The sequence below is a fragment of the Phragmites australis genome, chromosome 6, assembly GCF_958298935.1.
Source record: "Phragmites australis chromosome 6, lpPhrAust1.1, whole genome shotgun sequence".
Lineage (NCBI taxonomy): Eukaryota > Viridiplantae > Streptophyta > Magnoliopsida > Poales > Poaceae > Phragmites > Phragmites australis.
In genome coordinates this window covers 17,302,010-17,312,933 of record NC_084926.1, presented here as the reverse complement: position 1 = coordinate 17,312,933, position 10,924 = coordinate 17,302,010, and the positions used below count along the sequence as shown (strand labels likewise).

General features: G+C 40.2%; 1 protein-coding gene across 1 annotated transcript; it reads left to right on the top strand.

Moving 5' to 3' along the window:
- Window positions 1-6,104: 6,104 nt before the first annotated feature.
- Window positions 6,105-10,462, top strand: LOC133921989 (transmembrane 9 superfamily member 1-like). Its single transcript, XM_062367125.1, has 12 exons — window positions 6,105-6,351; window positions 6,919-7,111; window positions 7,218-7,322; window positions 7,477-7,494; window positions 7,571-7,659; window positions 7,736-7,888; window positions 8,075-8,209; window positions 8,323-8,489; window positions 8,998-9,092; window positions 9,181-9,554; window positions 9,654-9,927; window positions 10,004-10,462. The coding sequence occupies exons 1-12, from the start codon at window positions 6,154-6,156 to the stop codon at window positions 10,069-10,071; spliced, it is 1,869 nt and encodes a 622-aa protein (XP_062223109.1). The 5' UTR covers window positions 6,105-6,153; the 3' UTR covers window positions 10,072-10,462.
- Window positions 10,463-10,924: the final 462 nt, after the last annotated feature.

The following is a 10,924-nucleotide window of genomic DNA, read 5'->3' as shown; positions in this document are numbered from 1 at the left end:
TAAAAAAATACACCTATTATTTTTTAATGGATGGAGTAGTGTGATATAATATTTATTTTTGTTCACAGTTCCATCACAAGTTATGTTCATCTGTGGACCCCGCTGATATTCGTTTGGTTGCCCAAATTTATCTCGGTATGATATGGTAGATACATGTAATTTTAGAGAAAGAATATTTGGTAGTTGGTATTTATTATTTTAGACTGATATGATAAATACAAATATACGTCTTTAATTTAATCTGAGATTTTCACTCCACGGATACAATCAAATATATAAGTAACCAATCGTAATCTCAACTCTTACCTCCACTCATATATCTTAAGATTTAACTAATCAAATATAAAATTCAAACTGTACAAAACAACTAAACTCACAGCTCAAATTTCAGTTGCGGCACCGAGCACGAGGGGTGGACGGATCTCCTTCTCGCCGCCGATCCCAAGACTGCGAGGAGTGCAGGAGAAGGGAAGATGCCGGAAAGACGCACAGCCGATTGTTTATGCGCGTACGACGCGTTCCGTGTAAGAGCAAAAGGAAAATGCGCTGACTGGTGCGAGGTTTCAACTGCCGCCACTCCTTTTTTATTTTGGCACATGTGGCTTGGCACTTTTCGTGCTTTGAGCTCCCGATGGACCCGATTCCGCTCTGATTTTTTTAGTCTGTTTGACAGAATCTTTGGAGCATCTTGGGAGCAGTTTTTTTCTTTCAGCTTTTAACTCTCTAAATAATATTTATGAGTATTTTTCTGAAATAAACTTAGAAGTTAGGAGCTGAAAAAATAATTTTCCCTAATTTACTTTCTGCATAGAATTATTTTCTATATATTTTTTATTTTAAAGAATCACATTCAACCACAGAATTACTTTTTTAAAAAAATCACTTCACGTAAAAAATTTAGATTAAAGAGAATTCTATTAAACAGTCCCGGGGCTCTCTCCGTCCTCTGGAGGCTCCATTTTCCAGCATCTATTTTGTTTTGGTTTCCGGACCACTTTTCAAAACCTTTATATGGCCTTTAGTTCCGGTAAAGACACTAAAAATTAACACTAATACACTGGCACATCTCATTACCTTTTCCAAGGAACGTAAAGTAGCTATTCTTTTAGACGATATAAGACACAACTTGGAATGTATTGTTTTCATAGAACGCTAAAAGAATTCAGTGATGTCTAAATTTCTACAAAGTTTCAACAGCCGATACGCATGGCTACCAACTTGTTCGCCTAAGCTACCACCGCTGAGTAAGCAAGATTTACAATGGCGCAATGCATTCTTATTGTTATCATCATTTGCTTCGACAAGCTGACGCGCCAATCCCTACTACACCACCCAATTATTGTGTCATCAACTTGATTTGCATATTCATTGCCTCCTCCCTGTAAACGAAGATGGTGGCATCGTGAGAGAGGAAGGAAATGTAGGGGAAGGTGCTGTTACGTGTACTACCGTGAAGCTAAAGTCTATAACTTTGCGAAACCCTTATATTCCAGCTCTCTGTTTTTGGAGCTAGTTTTTTACTCACTTTAGTCATAAATACATATTATTTTAAAAAAGATTCGATCAAAATTTTAAAACCTTGATTAACAATAGCTTTTAAAATATTTAATTTGGAAACCTTAAAATTGTGTATGTATATTTGTCACACCTGATTTAAAAAAACAAATCAGATGCATTCTATATGCGGTAACATCATAAGTAAAATCATTATAGTGTCATTACATAATGGTAAATTTCGTTAAAAAAGACTCGTAGATCTTAAAAAAATACTAGGATAAGCCTCCAACGATAGCGGGTCTTCTATCAACCACAGGCGTTATCCAGAGGAGCGTCATCCTAGAATAAGATCTCCGAGTCGAAGTCTTCCTCCTAGAACTCCACTTCATCACCAGAGTCTGAACAACAATTGATCGCAACAAGGGGAAGGAAAAGAAAAAGAGTACATAAAGTACTCAACAAGTATAGAAAAATATGACACGAGAGTTTAAGACAAGGAATGCTTGACTCTGATTGACTACAACTAAACCATTGTAACTTGGGGCTCAAGAAGATATGACAGTCCTATTTACTATTGTCATCTATTTACTATATGTGATAACAAGACTTTAAAAGATACCGCTCATCGGATTCCATCCGACTATCAAACTCATTAGGTATTTCATATCCAGTTACCAACTCTTTGGATCACCACCACCCGACTATTAAAACCAACAATCCAAGATTCTCACTAATCATGAAGAAGTCCAAGCCGTTCTTGACCTTGAGCATGACTAATTAATCGGTTTTATTTCTCTGCAGAGATTGTACAAACTAAAGGGATCGGTGACATCATAAGAGGGGGGTGAATTAGGACACTTAAAACTAATCAACTCTAAAAATTTCACAAGATAAATCTATATCAATTTCTATCTAAATGTGTTTTAGGTTCATCTAGTGTGTCTACTCTACCGTTCAAAGATTTGCAATTTATAGTCAAACCTAGAAAACTACTCTATGAAGATAAACATGCAAAGATGGATTGCAAGAAGTAAATACGAAAACGTAAAGATAGTAGAGGAAGCAAACTTGATACAAATGATTTTTATCCCATGGTACAGATGACATAAATATCGCCTCTAGTCCATAGTGGAGCAGGCACCTAGGCTATAGCTCCCGAACGACACCCGATCCTAGCCCTTCAGTCACCTAGACCTCAAGTAGGTTGAGTCATCAAGCCACCAAGGCAAGCCCCCAACACAAGCATATCTTCTGATCATTTGTCGTCGTCTTCACTTCGAAGGTTGAGCCAACAACGCAAGTGTTTTCGTGTCCCTGTACAAGAGTCTTACCGTCGCTCCACACCAAGTCGGATGATCACTTTAAGCACTTTGGTGTCTTGGATGTCTTCTCAAATGTATGTGAGCTTCTTTAGACTCCAGCACATTCAAATGACCGAGTGGAGAGATATTTATAACCTCAACCCTATGGACTAGTCGTTGCCCCAACGGTCACATTTCGTTGTACTCACTGGAAGGTCCAGCGTGAGCAATATTACAAGTGCCGGAACATTCGACATGTACTCTCTATGAACTAGCCGTTGTAACTCTACTTTCTTTCTTGTGAATGCTAGAAGGTCCGGCGTAATGTCTTCTTTGAACGCCGGAACATCCGGCGTGCATACGATGCTAATGAGCCATTTTACAACCTCTCTGGAAAAAATAGTTCGACGTGTTCATTTTATGAACGTCGGAACATCCGGCGTGTATTAGATTTCGCTGCAGACTTTTTGTGAACATGGAGTATTTTTCTTTGTGAACATTGGAGTATTTTTGTGAACGCTAAAGCTTTTTCTTTGTGAGTGCCAGAATATCCGATGTGTACAATTTCAGCAGAAATATCAATATATATTTTGAGCATAACTTTTTACTCTGAACTCCGATTTTAATGAACTTAGACTCTATGAAAAGCTTGTGAAGATCTCTATAATATTGTACATAAATCTATCCCATTTAATAATATAAAAATTTATGGAACAAGTCTAGTTTATTCCTCTCATTGTCCTGGCTTCGGTGACATCTATTTGTTGCATCCGTGAGACCTACTAAAGCATATACTTTATAAACATGTTAGCATCATTGACTATGTTATCATTAATCACTAAAATCACATGCATGTCCTAAGAAGGTCATGTTCGCTACAATAACTTTACCCACAAGTCGTGATTCCCGTATTGCTTCACACTTCCAGGGTGTAAAGTTGGGGTCTCACTACAAAGATCCTCCTAATCTGTATACACCCACTAAGGTTTCACCACTAATAAGGATTTCATCCATTGCAGAAACCCCCACTTATGCCACTCAACAACCAACTGGTGTATACAGAGTTAGGCAGACCACTAATTATTCAGTCAAACCGTGTCCATATTAGTCTCGTAGTTGTACTGTTGAGTCGGATTACATGCTTCACAAATTGATCCTTAGGATTTAAAGCAGGTACTCACACATTACACAATACCCACACCGCAGCCATACTAACCAAACCAATCTATCTAGATTCCTATGATCCATGTTGCTACAAAAGATTACCCAATCAGGTTATTAAGTAGCACACCCATATCCATGACATCAGAGGTAAGCAAGTCTACCCTTGACACCCTGACTCCAATACAAATGAAAATGATAATATAGAAAGTACCGTAAACCCTAAATATTGGATTCATATTGACAAGCATGCAACTGAACAAATACTGGACACAATTTCCTACAATGAGATCAAAGTGGTCAAGGACACTAGCCTTCAACAGCACATTGCTCGCAAGCGTCGAAGGCCTACTCTTGCAAGCTCACACACTGCTCGTCTCCTATTGCATTCATGAATACCAAAAATAAGCAAGCACAAACAACTAAGAACAATAGACCAAACCATATCAAAAGGCTAAAACAAGCTTATTAACAGAAAGTACACGTTACTACGATCGTGTGAACGCAAGAATCATCTAAAACAGAGCTATAATGGAAAAGTTATAATGGTTTTAAGCTACATGGGTTTTCTGTAAAAGGACAAGGACTATTTGGTAAAAATAAAAAGGTATAGGGGCTTCTTTGTAATATTTTAGAGACTTATATGTCAAAGGTAAAGTTTAGGGGCTTCTTTTTAAAAATGTAAATGTTTAGGGACCTATATGTTAATAAATAAACTACAAGGGGCTAAATGTAAAATATCAACTAATTAGGATGTTTATGTAAACAGTAAAGTTTAGGGACTAATTTGTAATTAAACATTAAGTCTAGGGTGTAAATGTAAAAATAGGAAAGTTTAAGGGCTTTAATGTAAAAACATAGCCGATAGGGGCCTGTTATGAAAATAGAAAAGTCTAGGGACCTAAAAAAAAAAATACCTAATTAAGAGAATTAACTAAGAAATCTTAATTACAAAACCCTAATTATTACGCAATGTTGATGTCACTAGCTGATGAGGCTTTCTGACAGGGCTCGAGTACGCTAGACTGGATGCCATGTAGGATGAAGATGCACATGTGGCTTGCTGACGTGGTGGCGCTGAGTCATCAAAAGGGTATTTAAACCTAACGCATTGAGAATCGATCAGATGATCGAGGTCATTTGACATGAAAAGGGTATCTAGGATCTAATCTATGCCAAACAAAATAGATCAAACAGTGGAGGAGGGGGCTACCTCGGCTCAGGCGTTGAGCAGATCGACGACGAGGCTTTTGCAGCTAAGGATGGTCAGAGGAGGCCGGAGATGTCGCTGCGATGCTCAGTTGATGATGGCGAATGGCGGGGGGAAACGAGCAGAGGCAGGCGACTCTGTTTGAGGGCTTGGGCGACATTGAGAAAGACTGTGGCGGCTCGACGATGACGATAACTTTCGGGGACAGTTCAGTGGTGGCTAGAGCTCCATGTGGTGGAGGTTCGGTGATAGTGAGTAGAGAACAACTACTAGATGTGGATGGCGAGCGCAGGGGTGAGCTCGGATGACGTCGAGAGAGGCTGAAGCAGCATGGCGATGATGATGGACTTTAGTAATGGCGCGATGGCGTCGCTGGAGTGATTAGGCGGGGATTCGTGATGAGAAGGTGGGGTTCGAGCGCAATGGAGTGAAGAGGGGCTCGTGAAGGGGGCGGGGTGAGATTTATAGTCATAGGGAGCACGCATGCCAAAACATGGGGGCATAGTGGCGACAGTTTCGGCAGAGCAGTTGGGGCGAGGGCGGGAGGTTGGGGATGACGGGCGGGGCTTGTAAGTCAGAGAGAGGGAGGCGGGGGATCGTGGGCCGGCCGACGTGGAAAGAAAAGGCGTCACAATATTGGTCTTGAAAAATAATTTCATAATATTATAAATTCAATAGATTTTATAAATATATTCAAAACTATATATTAAAGATCGTGTCTTATAAAATGATATATTTATGACCGTAGAGATATATAAAATTTGTGCTTCTCAGCTCAACATTATAGCTAGTGCTCCATCGAACCGGACATTAACTAGCGGTAGGAAACCTATAATCTCAACCTAACCATGATTTATATTTAGATAAAATAAAATAACCAGTTAATAGCATAAAAAATAAAACTTCACGGTCTCCCGGCAGTCCGCACAGTATGTCGTAACCTTTCCTCAAAAACCTCCGCCGAGTCCTGACCCGACCATCGCCATGCCATGCAGCAGTCCCCTCCAAACACAAGGAAAACAAAAACAAAATCAAACCAGAGAGAAGAGCACAGCGCCGGCCGGCCGGCCATTCCCTTCGCCAATGGCCTTCGCCGGCGGCCCCGCGCCCACCGCCCTCTCCCTCGCCGTCGCGCTCCTTGTCCTCGTCCCCATCGTCTCCGCCTCCGACTCCGACCACAAGGTACCCGGCAAACTCGCCCCCACCCCTCCTGCTTCGTCAAGGCGAGCGCACTACATACGCGTCAGAAAACCAGGCCCGTGCCCACCCCCCAGCTGCAGCGGTCGGCTCGGTCCGCACGCTGGGCTCCGCCCGCCGCTAGATCCGCGCTCGCTTGGCGTCAGATCTGCCTGGCGCTGGCTCGGACAGGCGGGATCTCTGGATTGTCCGCGTGCCGGATGGAGCCGTCGTGCGGTTGCTAGATCTTACGCGGGTTAGTGGCGAACTGAGGAGTAGAGGGTAGGAGTGAAATTGGTGGGGAGAAACAGCAGTATGGGCGCGTTGTGTTGGTTATTACCCTGCTAACGTTCGACTCGTTGATGTGCTTTTTTTAGGATCAATGTTTCTTTCTTGCATCCAGCTACCTATTGCTTGTTATATCTATGTAGTTGGTCCGCAATGCCCGGGCTCCAATTGTGTATTTTAGGCGACTTTTGTGCCCGTCGTGTATGATGGAAAGAGGATTTTTGTCAAGAAGTTTGTAGTCTCATTCTCCAGTCATTACGATTGAACTGCTGTTGTTTCTTGCAGTACCAAGCAGAGGAGCCTGTGACTCTCTGGGTGAACAAGGTTGGTCCGTACAACAATCCGCAGGAAACGTACAACTACTACAGCCTCCCATTTTGCCATGCATCAGAAAACCATGTGCATAAGTGGGGAGGGCTTGGTGAGGTCCTTGGTGGGAATGAACTCATTGATAGCCAGATTGACATAAAGTTCAGAAGTGAGTGAGCCTTACATTGTGCATTGTTCTTTGTTCGGATTCAGTAATTTAACATTGAAGTGGGAAAGTAGGTGCAGTGACAAAAACTGGTCATGGTTTGTCTCAGGGAATGTTGATAAGGGCACCATTTGTTCGCTTGAACTTGATCCTGATAAGGCCAAGCAATTATCAGATGCGATTGAAAACTCATATTGGTTCGAATTCTTCATTGGTAAGTTATCTTTTTCTTTTCTTTTTAGATTAGATCAACTAGTGTGCCTGCTTACCATTTTAATTGAGAATTAAATTTCTATATACTTCATCTATTGTCTTAACTGATATCCTTCACTGAATATGCCGCCCTCTGCTATTGTGCTACAATCAAGACGATTTGCCTCTGTGGGGTATGTATATACTCCTGCTTCTCTTTTTATATGCTCTCTTTAAGACCTTCTATAGGCTTATCCTTTAAGTCTTCAGGTTTTGTTGGAGAGGCAGACAGAAACAACGATAACAAATATTTCCTTTTCACCCACAAGAATATTGTCATCAGATACAACGGCAATCAGGTTTGTGTATCACGAGCTTATGTCACTTTCCTTCACGTAACTGTTATTGCTTATCATCCTTGCTACTTCTGTGCAGATTATCCATGTTAATCTTACTCAAGAAAGTCCAAAGCTTATTGATGCGGGTAAGGCATTGGATATGACATATTCTGTCAAGTGGGAACCAACAAACATAACATTTGCTCATCGCTTTGATGTGTACCTGGACTATCCTTTCTTTGAACACCAGGTAGTATCAGTTTATGATTTTCCAATTAAAGCAAATCTTTGCAATTTGGCTCTTGTGAATTCCAATATCATTTTTTTTTCTCCACCACAATCATTTTCCTTTAACTCTACATATTCAAAAGGATGTGCATTATATCAATTGCTTTCTAATTGTTTCTTTGATTACTTATATTGGTTGTAAGTGCAGATTCACTGGTTCTCAATTTTCAATTCTTTCATGATGGTTATCTTTCTCACTGGACTAGTGTCAATGATATTGATGCGGACTCTAAGAAATGATTATGCAAAGTATGCCCGCGACGATGATGATATTGAAACTCTGGTGATTTTCTATACAGATGATATGCATATACTGTTCTTCCAGTAATGTTTTTCAGAATTCAGTTTTTTTTCCGCTTATTACATCCTTTGCTGATATATGTTGTCACGTATTAGGAAAGAGATGTCAATGAAGAATCTGGATGGAAGCTTGTACATGGTGATGTTTTCCGACCTCCTCGCAATCTGGTTCTTCTTTCAGCTCTTGTCGGTATTGGCACACAGTTGGCAGCACTTATTCTGCTAGTGATTTTGTTGGCAATCATCGGAATGTTGTACATTGGGTATGCACATAATTTATCATATTGCTCGTAACATTCCTTTCTCTTTACAAGCAGCTTCTAGTAAATGCAGCATTTTAATGAAGCTGACTGATATGGCCCTTATTTCTTGATACTTTGAACATCATATACATTCGATATTATAAACATAAAAAATGCTACATCACATTGAGGTTGATACCTATAGAGCCTGTTTGGCTGTCATAGCTTTTGAATACCACAGTATTTGAAATTACAGTTTTTGAAGTGCTAGATGTGAAATACTACAGCTTGTCATTATTACAGTATTTCGCAGTTCTAAGAAAACCCAGAGTAACTACAGTATTTGTTGCAGCAATATTTGAAAATAAAAAAGGCATATTTAGGAATTGTGACATCTTACATATCTATCACAAGCAACCACACAAATTTATTATAAAACATTCTAATTCTACTTTTTTTCCCTGAAGGATAACTGTACTTTGTTATGCTACACAAAAATATCACTCACCATGTGTACTTATTCTGCCAGGCGAGGAGCTATTGTCACAACATTCATTGTTTGTTATGCTCTTACTTCATTCATCTCTGGATACGTCAGTGGCACACTGTACTCACGGCATGGGGGTATGGGCTTATCTATCATGTAAAATGGGACCGCATACCTATGTTTCTATAAAGTTCTCACCTTTTAAAATCCTTTTCTGATGAGCAGGGAAAAACTGGATCAAGGCTATGGCCATGACAGCATCTCTTTTCCCGTTTATGTGCTTTGGAATTGGCCTAGTGCTTAACACTATTGCTATATTCTACCGATCATTAGCTGCCATACCATTCGGTACAATGGTGGTTGTTTTCATCCTGTGGGCCTTCATCTCTTTCCCTCTTGCCCTTTTGGGAACTGTTGTTGGTAGAAACTGGAGTGGCGCCCCAAACAATCCGTGCAGAGTAAAGACTATTCCTCGTCCTATCCCTGAGAAGAAATGGTACCTCACACCATCTGTCATTGCCCTTATGGGAGGACTGCTTCCTTTTGGTAGTATCTTCATTGAGATGTACTTTGTCTTCACATCGTTTTGGAACTATAAGGTATGGAAGTCAACTCTGTTTTGTTCATTTAAGCTTCATTACTAAGGAGGATTGAGAGTTGAGACTGATGCCTCTTCCTTTTTGATCAACCATTGACAGGTCTACTATGTTTACGGGTTCATGTTGCTGGTCTTTCTGATCCTCATAATTGTCACCATCTGTGTAACAATTGTTGGTACATATTTCTTGCTAAACGCAGAAAACTATCACTGGCAGTGGACTTCATTCTTCTCTGCTGCTTCCACTGCTGTGTATGTTTACCTCTACTCTATATATTATTACCACATGAAGACGAAGATGTCAGGATTCTTCCAGACGAGCTTCTACTTTGGCTACACTCTAATGTTTTGCCTAGGTTTAGGAACACTATGCGGTAAGCTCTTCTGCACTCTCGTGATCTACAAACCCTAGTATGGTTTCAATTAATACTGCTTGGTACTTTTATCCAGGTGCTGTAGGATATCTTGGTTCGACATTATTTGTGAGGAGGATCTACAGGAACATAAAGTGTGACTAATTGAAGATAATGTCAACCCCATTTTGGATGAGTATGGGAGAAACTGTATGCCAGGGCCTTGTTTCATTGAGCGAGCATTGATTCTCAGCCAAGAAGCCAGGGTGTTTCGTGGAATCTGATCTTTTTTTTTTTGGCGATGAGCTGAAAGCCATGTTTTTGTTTTCTTATCCGTTTTGTTTCTCTTCGATCTCTTTTGGGCCAACAATTTTTCTTGTTCAATTAGTTATATAGCGGCGATTGTAGTTGTTGAGTAGTAGCTCTGTAGTATATATCACAATTGTTATCCTTGAACCCAATGAAGCCTCGATTGATGGGGTATAAACTAACATCCACATTACCAGATGTTTATTGATGAACGCAGTTCCAAAAGATTGATATTTTGGCCCCTGAAGCTTGAGCATTTTGAGAGGCATAATCATGGAAGAAAAGGGCCGGTTGGTCTGATTGAAAGTAAAAATAGATTAGTACGTCTCAAAGATGTACAAATTGGAAAGTATCATCCAATATAAGGGCTGACAGTATTTTCAGCCTGGGATGTTTTTTGCGATGCCACTAGGAAATCTCCCCCCTAAAATCTCTAGTCGGATCATTATATTATTATGTTGCAAAATCAAATGGGGTTTTTTGGGGTAAAAAGAAAACTAGTGGAAGCGCAACACCTTCATACAAGTACTGAGAAACGCAAATGCACTTTACTTGGCAAACCCCTTCTGCAGTTACACTAAACAAAATTTAGATGAAAATTTCAAAATTGTTTTTCGAATGGCATCACTAGCATTTAATTGTTGTAGTGTAACATTCTAGATCGAACCCACTCCTGGGGAGCTTGTTAGGAACGTAGGAATTTTACTGA